Below are 24,531 nucleotides of genomic sequence, written 5' to 3' on the forward strand. Positions count from 1 at the left end.
CTTACAAAGTTACTGGCAACTTTGAGTTATTACATAAAGAGGAAAAGAACGCAAAGGAAGGATTTAGTTCCAGTAGGTAGCTGAAACATAATCAATGGTAAGAACATGATTAAACAAAATGGCCTATGCCAAAGTAGCAAGTGTGACGCTCACGCTTGTCCCTCTCCCTCCATTCCATAAACACCCTTTCTTGTTTTCCCCCATTATCAGCATTGAGACTGTAAGCAGTTTGGGGGCAGAGACTTTATAAACCCTGTATACTGTGGTGACGTATGGATGGTCCTGGGCCTATCAGTTTGGCAGCAAACTGGGTCCACCTAAAAAAAAAATAAAGGGTAGTAATTTATGTGTGCTTGGGGGAGTCTCCAAGCTTAACCACGCATTTCAGGTGACCCCTCACCTCCACCCTTCAACGGAGCGTTTAGGGAAAGTTTGCAGGTAACTATGCTGGCGCATTCCTGGGGAGTGGGGAGACAGAGAAAGAAATCCAAAATTAACAAATCCAATTAGCAGTGTAAAGAAACGTTCACATATTTTACTTCCTTGGCTTTTATCTTCCCCGAGGGAAAAAGCAGCCCTGCTTCTTTGTCCTCTTGCCATTGGTGCAGTCTGGGATCACGCAGCTTCAGCCTGTTTTCTGCTGCTGTGGGACCTGATCCTGAAGGATTCAAGTTACATGAAAGGAGATTCCAACTAAATAGAAATACTGTTCTGGAAATAAGAGCTGTTCAGCAGTGGAGCAGACTCCCCAGAAGATGGTGGAGTCTCCTTCCTAGGAAGTTTTTAAGCAGAGGTTGAATGGCCATCAGCCAGGGATCCTTGAGCTGTGATTCCTGCATTGTAGGGGGTTGGAATGGATGGCCTTTGGTGGTCCCTTCCAGCTCTAAAATTCTATGATTCTATATGCGCTCAGCAACATCTGTTTCTCTCCACCCCCTTTAAGCTTATTGCATAGCCAGATGGAGAGGTCTCTAAGGCTTGCTCACTTCTTCGCAGCCTTTCAGTTGGTCCTAATAAATCAAATTCCCTGCTGTTACATTTGGATTTTATTTCCTCTCTTAGACTGCAGTCCTAACTCTACCTGGAAGTTGGCCCCATTGAAATCACCATGACTCAAACTTCTGAGCAGGCGTGGGACTGTGCTGTATAATTAAGCCTTCTAATCTGGGAAACAAAAGAACATTTAAATGCATTCGGCAGTCCTGAAAATAATTCGCCTTTTGGGTAGCTTCGTTTGGCTGCTAGAATCTCGGGGAAGGAGCGTCCCCCATCCATCATGACACCAACCACTGGAGAATCCCCTAGTGCAGGGATTCCCAAACTTTTTAGGGTCACTGCCCCCTTGGTCCCATAGACTCCAGTGCCCCCTACCCTCTAGACAGCATTAGTCAGAATAGTGGTTTGCACGACCTTCTAATGAAGATAATAAGGCAATAAAATTCCAAACAGTAGCAGTTAGCTGCGCATTTATTCAAAATCCAATTGAAAATAATGAATACAATGAAATTGATGGACTTGATCCAGCGATGCCAGCTTTCCAGATAGTCACCTCCAGTGCCCCCCGTCTGCCCCCTTGCCTCTTAGTGTCCCCCAGGTAATCCCCCCACCCCCAAGAGGGCGCTACTGCCACCCACTTTGAGAACCACTGCCCACACGAGAGGTTCCTCCGCCGCCACCAACTTCTCCAGGTCACCTCTCAGTAGAAGACCTTCTCCAGGTAGGCATTCAGGAACATCCCTCTGGGGTCCAGCTTCTCCCGGATGGAGCAGAACTCCTGGAAGCCAGGGTACATCTTCTCAAAGTCCTTCCGAGTGCACGTGTGGGCCTGTGGGCAGAGAACCGGTTTTACGAAAGTGCCCTTCCTCCCTCTATGTGGGTCTGTATCGGGTGGGTGGAGACTTTTCAGTCTGAGAGGCATGTTCCCGGGTCGGAAACCTTGCAGGGCGAGCATGTCAGTGGTGGGCGGGGCCTATATTGAGAGTGGGTGGGGCCTATATTGAGAGTGGGCGGGGCAGAGCCACTTCACAGGCACACCAATTGAATTGAAATACTTTACTGTCACTTGTACAACTTGTGTACAGTGAGATTACACGAGTGCACCCCCCACTCAGCTCTCTTAGTCTTAATTCCCCTCATTTACTGACGCACACCCACCAAACCCGAAAATCAGTTGCCCTGTTGTTATCTTTTCATTCATCAGCCTAACAGCCCAGGATAGAAGCTGTTCTTTACCCTGTTGGCGCGACTAATCGTGCTTCTATATTTTCTGCCCGAGGGCAGGAGATCAAGAAAGTGCCGGCCAGGGTGTGAATAATCATCCTTGAGAATTTTCCTCACTCTTCTGGGGCAACATTCTTCCGCTACAGTGGTACCTTGGGTTACAGACGCTTCAGGTTACAGACTCCACTAACCCAGAAATAGTACCTCGGGTTAAGAACTTTGCTTCAGGATGAGAACAGAAATCATGCTTCGGTGGCGCAGCAGCAGCGGGAGGCCCCATTAGCTAAAGTGGTGCTTCAGGTTAAGTACAATTTCAGGTTAAAAACGGACCTCTGGAACGAATTAAGTACTTAACCCAAGGTACCACTGTATTTCATCCAGCGGATTAATGGGACAGCCCATAATATCTTGTGCTGTCACCACCCTCTGTAGGCACTTCCTATCAGATGATGTCAAACCAGCGTACCACACTGTGATGCATTATGAAAGGACACTTTCTATTGTTGACCGGTAGAAGGAGATCATCAGATGTTGATTGACATCATTCTTTTGCAATATTCTGAGGAGATGGAGTCTCTGTTGGGCTTTCTTAACCACCTGGGTTGTGTTTATTCCATGCTCTCAACTCCTCCTCTGCCCATCTGCCTCCCCTCTTTTGTCCTGCCTCCCATACACCACTGGGCCGTAAAAAAGAATCCCATTGACATCCACAGAGCTTTATTACAAAGCCTAACTACTGTGGGATGGTGATTTTTTTAAAATTTTTGGTCTGTGTATGAGGCCACAGCGAACAAGGAGGTTTTACTATTCCTTCCCCAGCTGCAATCTCCTCTAGGAAGTGTTGAATTTTTCAACTTCCTGAAATGAGGGGTGCTAAAAAGTTGTAACATGACTTGGGAATAAAAAGGATATTTCGGTTAAATTAATATAATTAAGTAATGCTCGGTAAGTAAAATGTGTGTGAAATTGCATAGAAATCATTAAAAACAATGGCCAAGTACTTGCAGTCGTAGTGTTTATTAATATTGTTATTATTTAGCATCACCTGAAATGTTTAGGAGGTCTGAAAGCGGTTTATGTGCTGCTTCATCAAACGTAAATGTACCAAACTAAATGTTGTCCAAGTACAAAAATAGCTGATTTGAATTCCTCACATTCCAAAATTAAGACACCTCGCTGAAGAAATTTGCAAAAATAAAAAGGCACACAATCTTCCCCTGCCCCCATCCTTATATATAATAATAGTAATTATTATCATCATTATATCCCTCCTTTTCCCCAGATCAGGACTAGTGGGGCAGGTCCAAGTGGTTCCCCCAACCCTCCAGATTTGGGGAAGGTGTAGGATGTGCTCAGGGTGAGGGGGAGAAAACCCCATTGCAGGTGGAAATCCTTGCACTAACGGGACTTATTCCTAATATTTAGTCAGAACCTCCTTTCTTGCAATAGATTCAAAATACAAGAAAGGAGATTCTGGCTAAACATTAGGAAGAACTTTCTGATGGTAACTTCTGTTCAACAGTGGAACAGACTCCCTCAGAAGGTGGTGGACTCTCCTTCACCTCATGGACTACTGCCATGCACTCTACGTGGGGCTACCTTTGAAGGTGACCTGGAAACTGGTGATTGGGAATGGCCACCGGGACCTTATAGCACCGATGCGCTGTCTCCCAGTACATTTGAAAGTGTTGGTGCTGACGTTTAAAGCCCTAAACGGCCTCGGCCCAGTATACTTGAAGGTGCGTCTCCAGCCCCATCGTTCGGCCCGGACACTAAGGAACCAGGGAAGAGGGCCTTCTCGGTGGTGGCGCCCGCCCTATGGAATGCCCTCCCATCAGATGTCAAGGAAATAAACAACTGTCTCACTTTTAGAAGACATCTGAAAGCAGCCCTGTTTAGGGAAGTTTGATGTTTTGTTCTGTTTTTAATGTTCTGTTGAAAGCCGCCCAGAGTGGCTGGGGAAACCCAGCCAGATGGGCGGGGTAGAAATATTTAATTAATTTTATTATAATAATTAATTAATTACTGGGAGCTTTCTAAACAGAAATCGGATGGCCATCTGCCAGGGATTCTTTAGCTGTGATTCCTGCACTGCAGCGGGTTGGATTGGATGACCTTTGGGTATACCTTCCAACTCTACAGTTCTATGAACACTGCCCCCACCTTCGTACCTTTGCCCAGTGAGGTCTCCCTCCAACCTTCTTCATGATGCTCTCGTAGGCGAGCCAGTAGTCAAGGCGCGGGACATCTTTCCCATAGGGCCTGAACGGGATAAAAAAATAAGCTGAACTTTACTCTCCGTTGTGGAACAACATAGCGGAGCTTCAATTCTGATGGGCGCTGAATGGGAGTTCCATAGCTTGTCTCCAAATGTTTCCATTCTAGCTGGCCGTTACAGGAATGCCAACCAAGGAAGAGTTTTTCCTCCTTGCCAAGCCCTTTTCCTTTTGGGGTCGTGCCTTTTAGATGTTAAGCCTGAGGACATCGGCTGCCCGATCGCTAATATTTAGCTTCTGCCTCATTGATCCACTGTTAGGCTCCTCTGGTCCAGCCTCTGGTCCTCACCACCACCAACCAGATGCCCGTGGGATGTCCACAAGCAGAAACCAGGCACAAGAGACCTCTCTCCTCTTGCTGCTGGTAGTCAGAAGCGCTATTGCCTCTGACCGTGAAGGCAGAGAACAGCCATCACTGCTAGAGGCCAGCAGTAGGCTTATCCTCCAATACCCATCAGGCAACCCGCCTGGACCCGCCTGGACCCGACTCCTCTTACCTGTACATGATGATGTTCATGTAGCAACTGTCCCTTCGGAAGCAGGGGCTCAGCAAGATGTCATCTCCCCGGGTGAAGCGCACTTCCACTGGGTAGTGGGCCACCACTTTGGGGTTGCTTTCCAGAACCCCCTTCAGCTCCAGAAGAGCCTCCTTCGTTTTCTCACTGTGAGGAGATTGTACGAAAAGACCCAACGCCGTGGAGATCTTGTGCAAGGGGATTACACCCAAATGGGTGTAACGGTCAATGCCTCCCTCCCTTTCACAAGGAACTGCGGTAAGCTGCCGGCCTGGAGATTTGTGGCACCCAGGATGAAGGTTCTCCTTCCCTGGCTTAAGACACTCAAATGGGCTTTGATCATTTTTTTGGGAAGTCCCTTTCTTCCCTTGGGAACTCTCCAAGGTCCTGAAGGAGTCAGGTCTTGGTCCTCCTGTCAGAACCAGAGATGAGCCCCTATCCTTGCTCCAGAGCAGCCGCCTTCCAGCATTGCTCACTGTCTTGCCTGCTTTATATTAAGAGCAAGACCCTGACTACCGAGTTAGTTAAATATATTGTTGCACGCCAACCCCAATCTCCAAGCGGTGAGAGACTCCAGGGGTTCCCGGTGCTTACCCAGGTTCTGTTTCCTTGGTCAGCACAGACTGTGGTGTTTTTAGGATATTTGGTTTTATCTACCCATACATAGAGACGCGGGTGGTGCTGTGGGTTAAACCACAAAGCCTAGGGCTTGCCGGTCAGAAGGTCGGCGGTTTGAATCTCCGCGACGGGGTGAGTTCCCGTTGCTCGGTTCCTGCTCCTGCCCACCTAGCAGTTTGAAAGCACGTCAAAGTGCAAGTAGATAAATAGGTACCACTCTGGTGGGAAGGTAAATGGCGTTTCCGTGTGCTGCTCTGGTTCGCCAGAAGTGGCTTAGTTATGCCGGCCACATGACCCGGAAGCTGTACACCGGCTCCCTTGGCCAGTAAAGCAAGATGAGCACCACAACCCCAGAGACATCCGCGACTGGACCTAATGGTCAGGGGTCCCTTTACCTTTAGCTACCAGAGCCAAAGATGAAGGGGCTCAGAGCATTGACACCCCAACAGATCTTGCTTCTCCGTTGGACACAGCTATGACTCCAACACTAAGCAAGCAAATCTCTGTGTTTCCAGCTTCCAGTTCATCTCGCACCCCAAAACTCATGTTCTCCTACCTAGCAGCTAAGTGAGGGGGTGGAGGGAAGCCGCCACCCCATTATCCCAAAGGGCCCCATCATTTAGTTATAGCAACCTGGCTCATCCTTTTGGGATGCTGATGAGGATATTTGAGTGGCCAGCTAAGGTCGTTGCCTAACAAAGAAACTTGCCCAGCAACCTCCTTTCTTAGATTCTAACGCTACCTGGGTACAGGACCCCAAGGATTTGAAGACACTCAGGGCTTCATGCAGACTGGTGCCCCAAACCCACAACATCATTCAAATTGCAGAGACAACTACAACCTGAATTTCACATGTGAAAACCCACCCCAGCCCTGATCATCCTGGAATCAGCCCTATTCTTCCAACCCTCCGTACACGAGGTCAAATCAGCTTACATGGGGATGGCCCAATCCTGCACGTGCTGCTTGAAGCGGCACTCGTAGTTGAATATCTTGTAGCTCAAGTTGACATTCTCCACTTTTCCGGTGAAGAGGAGCCAGAAGAAGAAGCGATTGATCCAGGGAACCAGGCAGGGCAGGAATGTGCTGATGGAGGAGGAAGAGGAGGAGAGGACAAGGTGGAAGTCAGATGGGCAGAAATCCGAGGTGGGTGGGAATTCGGATACAGGGAACATGGGCTGACCCTTCCTTCTGCCCCTTTGAGAGTAGCTGGGATTGTGCCTGTATATAAGAAACTAATGGCCTGGATCAGGCCATTAGTCAGCCAGATGCTTTTGGGAAACCCACAAGCAAGCATGATAGGAATTTTGAGGTCTTAGATATATGTCAAATGTTCATAAGTGTACCAACCAAGCACGTACATAGATCAGCACAGGAAGACTGACCTGAAACCATTTTTGATTCCCAAACCGACCAAATGTTTTCTCTGCAAGGTCAAAGGAAAATGGAAAAGCCTCCCCGTTGTCTTTTCCTTCACAAATCCTGCCTTAAGGGCACATTTAAGATATGAATAGGGTGTGAGGCTGTGACCTGGCTCAGGCTATTTATCATTACAAAAGACTGGCCAGGCTCCCCAGGCAATCCAATCAAGTGACCATTAACAGGTAACCTGTCAAACGAGATAAACAATGCACTCAGATTTCTGCTGTAGACCGCCTTTTCTGTGATGTACGTATGATGTATCTGGGGGGTGGTCTTAGGTTACACCCCTTCTGTGATGTATGTATGATGTATGGAGGGGTGGTCTGGAGCTCCAGGGCAGGGAATTTAAAATGTCTATATAAGGGCAGGCACACCTTTGTTCTGGGTTCCTCCTCCCTCCTGCGTGTGGTGAGCGAGGACCCTGTTGCAACAGATCAATAAAGATCAGGCTTATTAGCTGCTTTGCTTCTCAATATTCTCTGGTTGGCCTCTGTTATTTTCTCCTACCAATAGGGAACCTACGTAAGGACTCTATATGGGCTCTTGGATACCCCCATTAGGGAAAAAAGGGCAGATTTTTGTTTACAACACAGGATTCATGCACAAGGACCCTCTCCCCTCCTGTAGTTTCCAGCAATTGGTATTCAAAAGCATTTCTGCCTCTGACCGTGGAGGCATAGCATAGCCAGAATGGCTAGTGGCCACCAATAGCCCTCTCCTCCTCCACGAATTTGTCCTATCCTCTTCTAAAGCCATCTAAGTTGGTGGCCATCACTGACTCCTGTGGCAGGGAGTTCCATAGTTTAACTATGTGCTTTGATGGGAGCAGTGCCCTCTAGGATGAGGAGGGGCCTCAAGGGCATCCCACCTCCCCTTGCAGAAGCCCCCGGCAGCTTTTTCCTTAGCAACTAGGGAGGTGAGTCAGCTACAAGCAGTAGCCTCTTTGCATGGACACAGAGGGCGCTGCTAAGACGCTGTTGATACCAAAGCAAGGCCTTTGCTCGCACACAGCTTCTCCAGCAGAATGAATTCCATGCTGCTTCTGCAGCTCAGAGACAGATGCTTTCAATTGCATATCTAGTAGATTTTGCACACACTCTACTGCAATAATCTTGGACCATCTAGCATAGTTAACCTATGGAACTCCCTTCCGTCTTCAATCAACGTCTTCAAAACAATGACACTTCTCCTTCTTGCTCCTTCTTGCCTCAGTACAATGCTTGAAGCACCCGTCTTTAAACAGCCCACATTTATTGCATAAAATAAAACACCACAGGAGTTTGACTTGCTGGATCCTGGTGCCCCTTCCTATTAAGTCAATCTGTGATTGCATCTTGCAGGAAACCACCACCAGCCAACAGTTATAAGGCCATTGGGGTCAATGGCTTCTGGATTTGTGGCTTTCTCTCCCAAACCAATGCCAGAGAGTGTGTCCTTTCAGCTGCTGCCCACAAGATGGCAGAACAACTGCACACATTGCCCCCCTAACCTGCTCTGGAATAATGGAAGGACCAGAAAGAGTTTCAGGCCAAAGATGAGATTCTGAACGTAGGGTGTGCTTGTAAGTCAGCAAGCTTCATTTGCCAGCCTTTGACCTTCAACCTCCCACCAAGCAGCTTCTTTGAAATCTGTGGTCCTTCCCACACGAATGCCTTGCCAAGGCACGCTGAATCTCACCTGACCCAAAGGAGGAACTCCAGCAGGTAGTATCCGATCACGTAGTCCCAAAACCAGCTGGCAGAGGAAGCGGGAGGCTGCAAAGACATGCAAGACGGGAGAGAGACAGGCTACAGACATTGCGCAGCAGGGAAAATGTGACCTTCAAAACCTTGGCCCAGATCAGCCCCCAGCCATGTAGTTTACATCCCCCCCTGCCCTGAGACTCCACCGATTTGGGTGGCAACGGTGAAACACACATAAAAAACACAGACCTAGCAATGGGGAGGGTGTGGGATGTGATCCATGATTTCCTTGTTTTCCTAGAGTGGACATGCGAGGGAATGTTTGATCTAGCCAGCCAAAACTTCCTGTTCCTCCTGGCTGGAGCATCCTTCCTTTTGCATGTGATAGAAGGTGGGCATGATCTTACCTGTCCAGGTAACAAAAGGACGAGTCACAAGGCCCTTCCCTCTTTTTGACTCCCTTCTTCGTTGGACCAGCTCTCAGCTAGCGGCAGCACTGGGATTATTCCCCCATATGGGGTAGATCCACATGTACATATCTGTAACTAAGTCTGCCTTCAGGAATCCAACTATGAACTGATGTGCGTAAACTCCTTTTATTGACTTTGAATAAGATTGTGGCATTTTTATTTTTAAAGAGGGATTCAAGGGAACTTACCAGGAACATACAATTCAATCTGAGACAGACGGAATTGTATAATAGTGAGAGGCTCACACGAGCCTGCGACCAGCTATCTGCTGTGCATGTTAGAAGGGGAATGTAAACTCTGCTAAGTAAAGTAACTTGGTAGTGCAAGAAAGGAAGGATATTAATAAACAATATATCCTCTCCTGCCACCCTGAACATTCCCACAGAGGGCAAGGTGGAGAGCTTAAAACTGCTCTCTGGTCAGCCCAGGGTCCTGATGAGGAACCAAATCTTCCCCTCTCTGGTCATCAGATTGATCTTTTGATGAGCAGGGATGATCTGCATGAATCATCTGTGCAGGATGCTGTGCTCGTGTGTATTCATGTGGGAGAGTGTGGGGGGCAATCACACCCACCACTATCAGGCAGCTCCAGGAAGACCCCCTGTGCCAGGAGTAGGGATCCTTCTTAGGCCCTGGGGGTTGGGGGGCAGATATTTACTTCCCTCCATCCCTTGGACCAACGACCTGTCTGTCACCTGGCATCACTATGACATCAGCTGATTGACAGGTGGGTGGTCCTATCCACCTGTTGATCCCCTGATACCATCCCGTCCAGCTGTTAAAGCTGTGTCTCAAGTTTGGCAAGGAGACACTAACTGAGCAGGGTTCAACTCCTACATGTCACCTGATGGACGGCTGTGCATGTTTCGATCCTGATTTCTGCAGAGAAAGCGGCCACCTCTCTGCGTACCAAACACCTGGTGTGACATATAATGTGAGGTGCAGGGCGGGTGGGAATGGTCTGGGCAAAACAGCCTTGCAGGCCAAATGGAGAGGCCTGGTGAAGCAATTTTGGCCTGTGGGCTGGAGGTTGCCTCAGTTTATGCCTATTATTATTATTATTGTTATTATTATACCCCAGCCACTCTGGGCAGCTTCCAGCAGAATATAATGCATAATAAAATGTCAAACATTTAAAAAAAAAAAAAAAACTTCCCGATACAGGGCTGCCTTCAGATGTCTTCTAAAAGTTGTGTAGTCCTTTATCTCCTTGACATCTGATGGAGCATAGTGACCTGTGGAGTTATAATCCCTTCTTTCAATTCCTTCCACCCTCCAAAAAAAAAAAAAAGACTTTACGGTCCTTTCTGCTGGCCACCCGAGCATCGACTTACCTTGTTGGTGTGGTCTTGATAGATGACGCTCACGTTCTCAGTGTGAGGGAACCAAAGGAAACGGAAATACTCAGATTTCTTCAGGTGGCTGTCTAGGTTGTCCAGGACCTGGCAGAGGGAAAAGGAGACAAGAGTGGATGGGCTATAAACTGAATGGAGGAAAGCACTGCTCAGGTTTCCTGTCCAGGCATGTTGGTCAACAGAACAGCATCTGCTTCCCTCCAGATGTTTTGCGACTACAATTCCCATCACCCCTGACCACTGGTTCTGTTGGAAGTTGTAGTACCAAAACATCTGGAGGGCCAAGTTTGGCCAGGCCTGATTTAGATGGACCAAAGATCTGACTCAGCATAAGGGAGCATCCCGAAGGAAAGTCAGGTGTGTTGAAAAACTCAGTCCCGGGTGCAAAACTTGCAGCACCTCGAGAGAAAATGATTCCCAGTGTAATGGCCACATCGGGGGCTTTCAGTCTGGCTGACCCTGTTCTGCAGAACAGCATCCATACGAAAATACGAGAGGTGCCCCACTTGGTGCAGTTTTTGGAAACTGTAATATACCCGGAGTCCTGTAGTGATTTCATGCTCTTTATTGCAGCTTGTTGAAGAACCTTTTAATGAGGGTGAAAGAGGAGAGCGCAAAATATGGTCTGAAGCTCAGCATCAAAAAGACTAAGATCATGGCCACTGGGCCCATCACCTCCTGGCAAATAGAAGGGGAAGAAATGGAGGCAGTGAGAGATTTTACTTTCTTGGGCTCCATGATCACTGCAGATGGTGACAGCAGTCACGAAATTAAAAGACGCCTGCTTCTTGGGAGAAAGGCGATGGCAAACCTAGACAGTATCTTAAAAAGCAGAGACATCACCTTGCCAACAAAGGTCTGTATAGTTAAAGCTATGGTTTTCCCAGTAGTGATGTATGGAAGTGAGAGCTGGACCATAAAGAAGGCTGATCGCCGAAGAATTGATGCTTTTGAATTCTGGTGCTGGAGGAGACTCTTGAGAGTCCCATGGACTGCAAGAAGATCCAACCTCTCCATTCTGAAGGAAATCAGCCCTGAGTGCTCACTGGAAGGACAGATCGTGAAGCTGAGGCTCCAAGACTTTGGCCACCTCATGAGAAGGGAAGACTCCCTGGAAAAGACCCTGATGTTGGGAAAGATGGAGGGCACAAGGAGAAGGGGACGACGGAGGACGAGATGGTGGGACAGTGTTCTTGAAGCTACCAGCATGAGTTTGACCAAACTGCGGGAGGCAGTGGAAGACAGGAGGGCCTGGAGTGCTCTGGTCCAGGGGGTCACGAAGAGTCGGACATGACTAGACAACAACAACAACAACAAAAAGGTCTGAGGACTAGGCAAAGGAGTAAAAAGGAGGTCAGAACCTTTTCTTTTTCAAACACTGGCAGTATTCCCTCCATCATTTGGGTTCTCTGAACCTTTTCCAGAGGCGGACATGACTAAACGACTAGACAACAACAACATTGCAGCTTGTAAAACAGTGATTGAATTGCCCCCCAAACCTCAGGCTTTTATATACAGCCATACCTCATGTTACGTCCGCTTCATGTTACATTATTTCAGGTTATGTCCCACGGTGACCTGGAAATACCGGAAAGGGTTACTTCCGGGTTTTGCTGCTCGCGAATATGCAGAACCGCAAAATGACGTCACAGGCATGCACTGAAGCGGCGAATCCCAACCCGCACGTGTGCAGACACGCCGCTGTGGGTTGCGCTCTTTTCATGTTGCAAAGGGGCCTCCGGAACAGATCCCGTTCACAACCAGAGGTACCACTGTACACTATTTACACAATGAGTCCCGTCTGATTGGCTGATTCTGCTTCCCTCCTGGAGCCTGATTGGTCTTTTCCTGCAGGCCAATCCGTTGTTGCATTCTACGATCCTACCAGCCTAATAGGCTGATCAACTTCCTCCTGGAGCCTGATTGGTCTTTTCCTGCAAGCCAATCAGTTGCTGCCTTCTACGATCCTACCAGCCTAATAGGCTGATCAACTTCCTCCTGGAGCCTGATTGGTCTTTTCCTGCAAGCCAATCAGTTGCTGCCTTCTAGGATCCTACTTGTCTATTGTTCTAGGATCCAAGCTTAGTAACATAACAGAAACAATGGAAGACGCCTTTGTTTGGCAAGCTTTTCCAGCAGGATGAAAAGAGAAAGTTAGATCTCTGAGGCTTTGGGCCTTTTTATTTGTATTGAGGAAGACTCCCCTGTGGTGAGTGCCTGAGGGCCCTGCTCCTTCTTGCCACTTCCCATCTGGCCTGGGGCGGGGCCTGAAGCCTCACAAGGACTGCTCTGCTGCCCAGGAAGACTCCCCTGTGGTGAGTGCCTGAGGGCCCTGCTCCTTCTTGCCACTTACCACCTGGCCTGGGGCGGGGCCTGGCAGGCCTCACAAGGACTGCTCCTGCCACCTACTATCTGGCCCAGGGTGGGGCCTCACAAGTATGGTTGTTGCCACTGATGCTGCTACTGCCCAGGAGGACCCGGAGGGGTGCAGAGTTCTTTTTAACATGTTTATTATTATTATTATTAAATATTTTCCTTTCCCTTTAGATTTTTTATATATGGGGGTGGGATGGATGTTTGGGTGGGCTTGGGAATTTGTTAGATTTTGATGAATTTGTAATTTTTGCAGTTTTTATTTGTATTGTTTTATTGTTTTCTGGGTTGTTTTGTTTTTTTGTTTTTATTGTTTTAAGGTTTTATTGTTTTAGGCTGCGAAAGAATGCCATCAATGGAGGCTACCATGAGACCTGGGATTGCTACCGTGGAGGGGCGAGGGAGGTATGGCGGTGGGGGCAGATGTTATAGGCGAAGGGGATCGAGATATGGATACGCTCGTACCCCTTCCAATCTGCGCCCCATCCCGAGGGACGAGGGTAGGGTGAGCAAGGATTACTCACCTCCGTCACTGGTGCTGTGCAATGCCAGGTCTATAGGCAATAAAACCGCCACCCTGCGAGATTTCTTTATCTCGCAGGGGGTCGACCTGGCTTGTGTGACGGAGACCTGGGTGCGCGAAGGGGCAACAGTTACCTTACGAGAGATGGCGCCCCCGGGTTTCTCCGTCCTCCACCAGTCGCGGACTGTGGGCCGGGGGGGAGGGGTGGCATTATTAATCCGGGAAGATTGTCCTTTCAGGGCTCTACCATTGCCATCGATCCCCGGCATTGAATGTGTTGGCCTAGTGTGGGGCTCCGAGGAGAGCTTGGCTGTCTGGCTGGTGTACCGGCCACCTAGCGCACCAGCAGCCACCCTGTCAGGCCTATTGGAGGCGGTGGCCGGCTGGGCCTTGGAGTTCCCTAACCTATTGGTATTGGGGGACTTTAACATCCATGCTGATGCCACTCCCTCCTCACAGGCTCTGGACCTGGTGTCTTCCATGGCGACACTAGGGCTCTCCCAGTTTGTTTCGGGCCCCACACATCAAGCAGGCCACACGCTGGATTTGATCTTTGGCGTAGGTATAGATGTGATCATGTCTCCTTCGATGAAGGTGCCATGGTCTGATCACTACGCTCTGAAAGCCAGGATTGACTTTCCACCCCCACCCTGCTTAGGTGGCGAGCCGATTTGGGCTCGCCCGCAGAGGCTGATGGACCCTGATAGATTCCGCCAAGCCTTGCGGGACCTTGCTCCCCCTGGCGACTCATTGACTGAGCTTGTTGAGGGCTGGAATACCCAGCTCCTGGCAGCCATCGATGAGATCGCACCTAAGCGCCCTCTGCGACCCCGCAGAAACCGGGCTCCCTGGTTTACCGAGGAGCTCCGGAAAATGAAGCGGGACCTCAGACGGCTAGAGCGAGTATGGCGGGGTGCCCGTGACGGAGCCTCAAGAACATCTTATAGGGCTTTTATGAAAACCTACGAGATGGCGGTGAAGGCTGCTAAGAAGTCATACTTCTCGGCCTCCATTGCATCCGCAAGCTCTCGCCCGGCGCAATTATTTAGTATAATCAGGTCTTTAACGTCCCTTGAGGGACAGCCAAATTTAAATAACAATTTGACACACAGCTGTGAGGCATTTGCGAGCTTTTTTGCGGAGAAGGTCTTGTTGCTCCGCCATGACCTCCCGGCCAATTTGGATACAATAAAGGAACTGGAGGCCCCTCGACTGTCCTCGGGTCCAGTATTGGACCACTTCGACCGGATATCCCCAGCCGATGTGGACAGACTCCTCCGAGCTGGAAAGCCCACCACCTGTCCTCTCGACCCGTGCCCGTCTTGGCTGATTAGAGCGTGTCCAGACGAGGTGCGGGCCCTCCTGGGGGATATCATCAATTTGTCCCTTGGCACGGGGACATTCCCAGGGGAACTGAAGGAGGCAGTGGTGCGCCCGCTCTTAAAGAAAACATCATTAGATCCTTTAGATCTATCCAATTACCGCCCGGTTTCGAATCTTCCGTTCCTGGGTAAGGTGATTGAGAGAGCGGTTGCTGAACAGCTTGGTGGTTTTCTGGATGAAACATCGGCTCTGGATCCATTCCAGTCCGGCTTCCGCACTGGTCATGGGACCGAGACGGCTCTGGTTGCCCTAACAGATGATCTTCGTAGACAGCTGGATCGAGGCGGGTCGGGGCTGCTGATTCTTCTAGATCTGTCAGCAGCTTTCGACATGGTCGATCACGAACTTCTAGACCACCGCCTTGCCGACGTGGGGATCCAGGGCACAGTCCTTCAATGGCTGCGCTCGTTTCTCTCTGGTCGGGGACAGAGGGTGGCGCTTGGGGGGGAATTGTCATCGCGCCACTCCTTGGTGTGTGGAGTACCTCAGGGTGCGATACTCTCCCCGATGCTTTTCAACATCTTTATGCGCCCCTCGCCCAGCTTGTTCGGAGTTTTGGGCTGGGTTGCCATCAGTATGCCGATGACACCCAACTCTATCTGTTGATGGATGGCCATCCTGACTCGGCCCCAGACACACTGACTAGATGTTTGGAAGCTGTGGCTGGATGGTTTCGTGGGAGCCGGTTGAAGCTAAATCCTTCGAAGACAGAGGTCCTGTGGCTGGGACGGGGCGATATGGGATTGGGGGGGCAACTCCCATCTCTTGCGGGGGCGCAATTAGTGCCAGCACCGTCCGTTAAGAGTTTGGGTGTAATCTTCGACACCTCCCTTTCCATGGAGGCGCAGATTGCAGCTATAACAAAGGCGGCATTTTTCCATCTCCGCCAAGCTAAGCAGTTGGCTCCTTACCTCTCTCGCCCTGACCTAGCCACTGTGATCCATGCGACGGTCACCTCCAGACTGGATTATTGTAACTCGCTCTACGTGGGGCTGCCCCTGAGACTGACCCAGAAACTCCAGCGGGTGCAGAATGCTGCAGCGAGACTCCTTACGAGGTCTTCGCTGCGAGATCACATTCACCCGGTGCTATACCAGCTGCACTGGCTCCCGGTGGAGTACAGGATCAGGTTTAAGGTGCTGGTTTTAACCTTTAAAGCCCTATACGGCCTAGGACCCTCGTACCTACGGGACCGCCTCTCCTGGTATGCCCCACAGAGAAACTTACGGTCTTCGAATAAAAATATCTTGAAGGTCCCAGGCCCCAGAGAAGTTAGGCTGGCCTCAACTAGAGCCAGGGCCTTTTCGGCTGTGGCTCCGATCTGGTGGAACACTCTGTCACAAGAGACCAGGGCCCTGCGGGACTTGACATCTTTCCGCAGGGCCTGCAAGACAGAGCTGTTCCACCAGGCCTTTGGCCAGGGCACAGCCTGACTCCCTCCCTCGGCAATCTTCGCGGAGCTCTGGCCCAATGGTTGCCAGTGGCTTGAATTAATTAATTTTATAACGAATGATTTTAGACTGTTGTTTATGCTGTACTTTTGTACTGTTTTATTGTTGTTAGCCGCCCTGAGCCCGGCTTCGGCTGGGGAGGGCGGGATATAAATAAAATTTATTATTATTATTATTATTGTTTTTAAACCAGAGGTGGATTTAGGGCAGCACGACTGGTTCCCCTGCCCCGGGCAATGATGACATAGTAAATTGAGCAGAACAGAAGGCGAGAAACAGAGAGGAGCTAAATTTTCACCTCGCAAGGAGCGCCGCTTAAATTTGAAAAGACAAAGTCTGCCCCTGTTTAAATCTATCAGGGTTTTTTTGGGGGGGGGGTGGATTCTGGTTATACCTATTTTTAGTTGTTTTTAGGGTATGACATTGAAATTTATGTGAAAGGTGGTAACATAACAAGGAGAAGGAAGATGAGGGAGGGGGGAGGTTTGAAGAAGAAGCCCGATGCAGCGAAAACACCTTTCTGATTTATCGTGGTGCAAACCTTTGAGAACTAACATCCATTTCAACAGATGCACGAGACATTATCCTCAGCTGACAGGCATGGCAACCATAGAAAGTGGTGCCAAACAGTCACGACATGCAAAATCTTCACTCTGGGGAAATTTTTGCCAAAGCTCAAATGTATTTGAAGACACACCGATTGAGAATTCAGAGTAACAGTGATTGGAGCTACAACACAACCCTCCTAGCTTTTAATAGGTTACAGGTGGGGACTCAAATTCGGCGACATGACGGCATCTTATTATGGAACGTTTCCTTCCAGGTTCTCACCTTGCAGAGTCCCAAAGTCCAGCGTCAGTAGCTGTAATGTTCTGATTTCTAGCCTCCATTTATTGGTTGGGGGAGGACAGGTTTGGTACAGGCAACAGAGCTTTTTCATTCTGAGGAATTATCCCTTGCGGGGTGGTGATGGTTATTCTCGACTGCCGCTAACTTAGCAGCATCATTAAGAAGATGGAACTGCTTAAAGCTTGCTCTCTCCATCTTCCAAGCACCACCTTGAGATGCAGCCCACAGGCTCCTGGTGGATCGGCTGCTTTTGCTGTGATCCAAAGACTTTACTGCTCAGTTCTCTCGCTCAGGCTTCCCCAACCTGGTGCCCTGAGCACTCTCAGAAGGCAGGAGTCCAGCCCTGACTTTTATTGGGGTGGGGGGTGGGGAACAGCAAGATCTGCGGCTCTGAATAACAACAACAACAACAACAACAACAACAACAACAACAACAACAACAATTTATTATTTATACCCCGCCTATCTGGCTGGGTTCCCCCAGCCACTCTGGGCGGCTTCCAACAAAACACTAAAATACAATAACCTATTAAACATTAAAAGCTTCCCTAAACAGGGCTGCCTTCAGATGCCTTCTAAAAGTTTGGTAGTTGTTTATCTCTTTGACATCTGATGGGACGGCATTCCACAGGGTGGGTGCCACTACCGAGAAGGCCCTCTGCCTGGTTCCCTGTAACTTGGCTTCTCGCAATGAGGGAACCGCCAGAAGACCCTCGGCGCTGGACCTCAGTGTCCGGGCTGAACGATGGGGGTGGAGACACTCCTTCAGGTATACTGGACCAGGGCCATTTTAGGGCTTTAAAGGTCAGCACCAACACTTTGAACTGTGCTCGGAAACGTACTGGGAGCCAATGTAGGTCTTTCAAGACCGGTGTTATATGGTCTCGGCGGCCGCTCCCAGTCACCAGTCTAGCTGCCGCATTCTGGATTAGTTGTAGTTTCCGGGTCACCTTCAAAGGTAGCCCCACGTAGAACGCATTGCAGCAGTCCAAGCGGGAGATAACTAGAGCATGCACCACACTGGCGAGACAGTCCGTGGGCAGGGAGGGTCTCAGCCTGCATACCAGATGGAGCTGATAAACAGCTGCCCTGGACACAGAATTGACTGAAACAGAATTGACTGGACACGGAATTGAATGGAAAGCACCCAGGAGCCACGCCAGCTGCTGCGATTCATCCTCCATCATCACTCATTTCTCGCATGACATTCATCTGTATATTTGGGCATTGCCAGGACAGTTCACAGAAGGTGCATGTCATAAGCAATGAAGGCATCGCCCGATCCGGCCCTAAGCTTTGCTGAAGAGCAACAGCTGGCTAGTGCCCAGAGCCCTGAGTCCAGAATTGCTCTCACTTTGCCGATTGTGAAGCCATTTCTCTCTCTCATCACTGAGCGGCTGTATACACTGGCTCCATCTTAAAAAGTTATGTTCAGGAAAGAAAGCAAAACATCAGTGCACGTCGGTGCAATGGTCCATGCTAATGAATTTAATGCAGTTAAATGCGGCAAATTAGCAGCAGATCCACCTAATTTAAGAAGGCCAACGGGCTCCTGCTCCCAGTTACTTCATTATCCAGGCTCCTTCGCGGCCACGCTCTGTCCTCTGAAGAACTAATGGATCGACACGTGCCAATTATGGCTTCGCTTTTGCTGGTGGTGCAGAGTACATGTCTCAAAAAACAAACCCCATTTTGGATGAGATTTAGGTGGAGCGTTTGTCCCTCTCCTCGTATCACTAAGACTTGTGGGCATGCAACGAAGCTGGATGTCCGACTTCTTCATGCGGCGCACAGTTGGACTGTGGAACTCACTGCCACAGGAGGCAGGGATGCTCACCAACCTATATAGCTTTGAAAGAGGATTAGACAAAGCCATGGAGGGGGGCCGGCTATTGATGGTTACCAGCCACAATGACTATGTTCTGGCTCCACGGTTGGAGACAGCTGTGCTTCTGAATCCCAGTTGCTGGGAACCACAAGAGGACAAAGAGCTCTTCTGCTCGAATCCTGCTTGTGGATTTACCTTTGGAGAATCTGTTTGGCTCCTGTGAGGACAGGATGAAGTAAATAATAATAATACGATACAATACAATAATCTTTATTGTCATTGTCCCATACAGAACAACGAAATTGGGAAAAAAAACTACATCAGACATTCAGAAACCAACAAGCCTGCTATCCCAGTTATTCCAGCCTGGCTAGCCCCCTAAAACTCTGATACCCCATAATTAAATACAATATACTCCCATACAGACTCCTTACACTGTGTTTAAAACCAAAATCGCATTTGGATAGAAACTGTTTCTCAGACGGCTAGTCCTAGTCTTTATAACCCTGGACCTTCTTCCAGAAGGCAGAAGCTGAAAGAGAACATTTCTGGGGTGCGCACTATCCTGCGCTATCTCTGCCGCTTTCTTATGGCACCTGGAAGCGTAGATTTGATCCAAGGTGGGAAGAGTGCACCAATTATTCTCTCTGCAGTCTTTACAACCCTGGACAGCATTGTTTTTTCCCTGACCGTGCAGTCCCCAAACCACACAGAGACCATAAGTTGATACACTCTCAACAGTGCAATGGTAAAATGCCATCAAAATAATAATAAATAATAATAATAATAATAATAATAATAATATATAAAAAATACTTATACCCCGCCTTCCCCAGCCAAAACCGGGCTCAGAGCGGCTAACATCAAATATATAACATATTACCATAAAACCAAGCAATCAATTAAAATACATCCTAAAATCAAATCAGAATCAAAGTGAAATGCAATCAGATGGCAACCCGCAAATTAGGGATGGGGACCCTAAATGCTCACCAGGCCTAACTGTTTATACTGATCTTATATGAGCCTGTGAAAAATGTTGGGGGGCCATTTTCATGCAAGTTCTTATAAGGAGAAAGGGGGAGTCAGACTGGGGGAGTCAGACTGGACCCTGGCCAAAGGCCTGGCAGAACAGCTCCATCTTGCAGGCCCTGCATAAAGATGTCAGATCCTGCAGGGCCCTGGTCTCTTGCGACAGAGCGTTCCACTAGGTTGGGGCCACAGCTGAAAAGGCCTTGGCCCTGGTCGAGGCTAGTCTAATCTCCTTGAGGCTCAGGACCTCCAAGATGTTATTATTTGCGGACCGTAAGGTCCTCCGTGGGGCATACCAGGAGAGGCGGCCACAGCAGGGCTATTCTTGTGTTCTTATGTAAATCTTTGCTTCTTATTTAAAGGGGATGGGAAGTGAGGAAACTTTTGGCCGCCAAATTGCATGGAGAAGTTGGTAAGGAATTGAGCCCTGCTGACATGGAACTTGGCCGTCAGAACGGGAAGGAAGGAAGAGGAGAGGCACAGATTGTCCTGCAGTTAAGTGGATTAAAATTGGATCGCAGGCTCCGCAGCTGTTCTAGGAGCTGTGGTTTGCATTCCCACCAGGTGCATCAAACCAACAGTAATCGCCGCGCTCCCAGCCCTCTGCCGCTTTAAATGTATGTTTTGAAAAATCACAAACATTCCTTCTGAGCCTAGCGTATCTTGCAGGGTGGCTCTGAACGAGTTTTTATGCGGGGGAAAGGGCACCGATGGCCGTCCTCGCTCGCCTACACAGCTCCTCCGGCAGTGAATAGCGGGATTATGAAATTCAATTGGCGCAAAGAAATGTACCATCTAAACCCCGTGGCACCATTGATTTGCACCTTTTCAAGAAAAGCGCTTTGGAAGGCAAGCAGAAATAACGATTTTGAAAAACCACAGGTGCTGGCACAGGGGCCGAGCGCCAAAAAGAATCGTTGCCATGATTCCCAGGCTGGAATGTACGAGCGAAGGCTGTCGAGTAAAAGATGGAGGTTCTCTTGAGGTTCCAGGAGTCGTTCTGCTCCAGGTGTGCCCTTTGAAAGCAAATCCACGGCTGGAGGCAGCAATGCGTCTGAATTTCAGTTGCTGGAAACCACAGGAGGGGAGATTGGCTTTGTGTGCGAATCCTGCCCACAGGCACCGGGTTGGCCACTGTGAGAACAGGATTGCTGGACTAGCTGGGCCTTTGGCCTGATCCAACAGCCTCTTATCTTCCAAGGGGGAAACCACCTGCCTCTGACAGGATGCAGAAATCTTGCCAGGAAAAAGGCTTTTGCCGTTGCAGCCGGCAGGATCCTTCACTGCCCAATATTGCTTTGGTAACCTCTAAGAAAAAAGCCAGTTGTCTTTGTCCATGGAGTTTTCTTGGCAGGGATACTGGAGTGGCTTGCCGGTTCCTGCTCCAGGTGGATCACGTTTGGTCAAAACTCTCCACTATGACCATCTTAGGTGGCCTTGCACGGCATAGCTCATAGCTTCTTTGAGTTATTCAAGTCCCTTTGCCATGGCAAGGAGGTGATCCAAGAAGGAGACAGCATTTTAAAAAGCAGAGACATCACCTTGCCAACAAAGGTCTGTATAGTTAAAGCTATGGTTTTCCCAGTTGTGATGTATGGAAGTGAGAGAAGAAGAAGAAGAAGAAGAAGAAGAAGAAGAAGAAGAAGAAGAAGAGGAGTTTGGATTTGATATCCTGCCTTTCACTCCCTTTAAGGAGTCTCAAAGCTGCTAACATTCTCCTTTCCCTTCCTCCCCCACAACAAACACTCTGTGAGGTGAGTGGGGCTGAGAGACTTCAGAGAAGTGTGACTGGCCCAAGGTCACCCAGCAGCTGCATGTGGAGGAGCAGGGACACGAACCCGGTTCCCCAGATTACGTGACTACCGCTCTTAACCACTACACCACACTGGCTCTCTAGAGCTGGACCATCAAGAAGGCTGATCGCCAAAGAATGGATGCTTTTGAATTCTGGTGCTGGAGGAGACTCTGGAGAGTCCCATGGACTGCAAGAAGATCAAACCGATCCATTCTTAAGGAAATCAGCCCTGAGTGCTCACTGGAAGGACAGATCCTGAAGCTGAGGCTCCAAGACTTTGGCTACCTTATGAGAAGAGAAGACTCCCTGGAAAAGACCCTGATGTTGGGAAAGATGGAGGGCACAAGGAGAAGGGGACGACAGAGAACGAGATGGTTGGACAGTGTTTTCAAAGCTACCAGCATGAGTTTGACCAAACTGCGGGAGGCAGTGGAAGACAGGAGTGCCTGGCATGCTCTGGTCCAGGGGGTCACGAAGAGTCGGACATGACTAAATGACTAAACAACAAACAACAACAAGAAAAAGGCAGCCACGGGAGAGAGAGCGAGAAGGAGGGTAGCCTTACATAAGCACTAATCTGTGGCAGAGACTAGACCGAGGCTTCGTTCCACAACGTATATCCGCTGCCAGAGCTGAGGACATCTCCTCCCTTGGCATGAATATTTCAAGCCTCTCCACGCTCGCTCGCTCCCCTTCCACTTCGCTGGGCCCACCGACACAGAGACTGGGAAATGGGCCCTGACAGGCAGGATTAATGGGGAGATTAGCATTTACATGGTGCTTCCCTTCTCTGAACAAATCTGGATCTGGTCCTCGGTGTTTACATGCCCCTCTCCTGAGCCAGAGAGGCCTGCATTCTCTGCAGCCGCTTTGACGCTGGGGTTTGGGAAGACGCCTTGAATCTAAGAGAAAATATGAAGCAACTGAAGGCTGCTGGTTGCAAACAGAGTCCTGGAGCTACTGGTGTTGCAAAGATAATGAACTTTAAGAAGAAAGGAAAGTTTGAGTCAGGGATGTCCCTGACGACACAGAACGCTTGAGAGCTAAACCGCTCCTAAAGAAGACGAATTGGACAATTACTGCGCCCATTTATCATGCGGACGCTATCTTTGGTAATGGATGTTGCTTCTCTACTTGAAGGTTGAAAAGGAAGGTAGCAGCGAACGTGGAGGAGCAGGCGGTGCCCATGGCTGATTTGTCTCATGGCCGCCTCCTGAGATGAGTGCGAGTTACATGATCAGCCTGGCTTCTGTTTTCTCCTCCGGGTCCAGCACAGAAGTCCAAACAGATTCGTCCAGGGTTATGGCAAGTGGGTGGACTGGCAATTTGGCCGAGGCCACTAATGGTTTTCGCCTCCCCAGGAAGAACGATGGTGGTTTTTTTAAACAAAAAAAAACAAGCCTTGATGGTTATTTGCCGGCGCACATAGAATAGAATCATAGAAGTGTATGGTTAGAAGGGAACCCAGGGGTCACCTAGTCTAAACCCTTGCAATGCAGGAATCGCAGATAAAGGAATTCAAGACTGTAAGGAGAGCCTGGATCAGGCCAAAGGATCTAGTCCAGCTTCCTCTTCTCGTAGCGGCCCAAAAGATGCCCCAACTGCAAGCCCATAAGCAGAGAGAGAGAGAGTCAGTGTGCTTTAGTGGTTAAGAGCGGTGGACTCGTAATCTGGTGAACCGGGTTCGCTTCCCTGCTCCTCCACATGCAGCTGCTGGGTGACCTTGGGCCAGTCACACTTCTCTGAAGTCTCTCAGCCCCACTCACCTCACAGAGTGTTTGTTGTGGGGGAGGAAGGGAAAGGAGAATGTTAGCCGCTTTGAGACTCCTTGGGGAGGTGATAAAGCGGGATATCAACTCCAAACTCTTCTCTTCTACTCTTCAGAGTCAGAGAGCAACAGTGTTCTCCCTATTTGCGATCCCCAGAAACTGGCAGACTGCCTCCGACGCTGGAGGGACAGCATGGCCTTCTGTGTTATGGCCCCCTGACCAGAATGCCCTTCCTGTTGAAGTATAGGTGGTGGAGCTTTGGATGGGCCCCACCATATACCATTCTCCTGGGCATCTGGAGTAAATGAGAGAGACCATCCATTGGTTCTGGTATCGTCACGGTGTTGTCCTTGGGAGTTAAATTAATTGGTCGCTTTCATCATTGTTGGGTCTTTGATGTGTATGTTGTACATTATGTATTGTTGGCAAATTTGGGTGTTCGAGGAGGGGAAGCACCTCTGGTAGGGAATGTGTCCTGCTCCTTCTGGGGCAGTTTGTCCACATCTGGTCTTCTCCCTGACTCAGCTCTCACTTGTGGCTCCTAGAAGCTGTCACAGCAGCCACAACCCCAGGAAACGGCTTGGAAACGGTGTGAGGGCAGCCGATAGGTCTCAAACCCTCCATGACATAGGGACCTCCCTGCATGCGAAGACAGGCTCCGGCAGATTGAGCAGACGAGACCAAGAGTGCGTCCAATGGTTAAGTCAGCAGTTTCTGAATGTGCTGCAGAGAGAAGTCAGATGGGGAGTCTAGACTAGGCATAGGCAGACTCGGCCCTCCAGATGTTTTGGGACTACAACTCCCATCATCCCTAGCTAACAGGACCAGAGGTCAGGGATGATGGGAATTGTAGTCCCAAAACATCTAGAGGGCCGAGTTTGCCTATGCCTGGTCTAGGAAGGCTCTGATCCTGAACCTCCACCACCTTGCAGGATATCTTCAGGAGAAGAAAAGGCTAGGGAGTAAACCC

General features: G+C 49.3%; 1 protein-coding gene across 2 annotated transcripts in view; it reads right to left on the bottom strand.

The window, feature by feature from the left end:
- Window positions 1-14: 14 nt before the first annotated feature.
- LOC308474589 (L-gulonolactone oxidase) overlaps window positions 15-24,531 on the bottom strand; it is a 51,130-nt gene continuing 26,613 nt past the window's right edge. For both annotated transcript variants that reach the window (XM_081001096.1, XM_081001097.1), the window contains 6 exons: window positions 10,538-10,645; window positions 8,729-8,805; window positions 6,566-6,715; window positions 4,994-5,158; window positions 4,392-4,482; window positions 15-1,825 (listed from right to left, as the gene is read on the bottom strand). In XM_081001096.1, coding sequence (XP_080857222.1) covers window positions 1,697-1,825; window positions 4,392-4,482; window positions 4,994-5,158; window positions 6,566-6,715; window positions 8,729-8,805; window positions 10,538-10,645 — 720 coding nt within the window. In that variant the 3' untranslated portion in view covers window positions 15-1,696. The remainder of the gene's footprint in view (window positions 1,826-4,391; window positions 4,483-4,993; window positions 5,159-6,565; window positions 6,716-8,728; window positions 8,806-10,537; window positions 10,646-24,531) is intronic.

Source organism: Podarcis pityusensis (genome assembly GCF_964106645.2).
Source record: "Podarcis pityusensis genome assembly, chromosome: 3".
NCBI classification, from domain to species: domain Eukaryota; kingdom Metazoa; phylum Chordata; class Lepidosauria; order Squamata; family Lacertidae; genus Podarcis; species Podarcis pityusensis.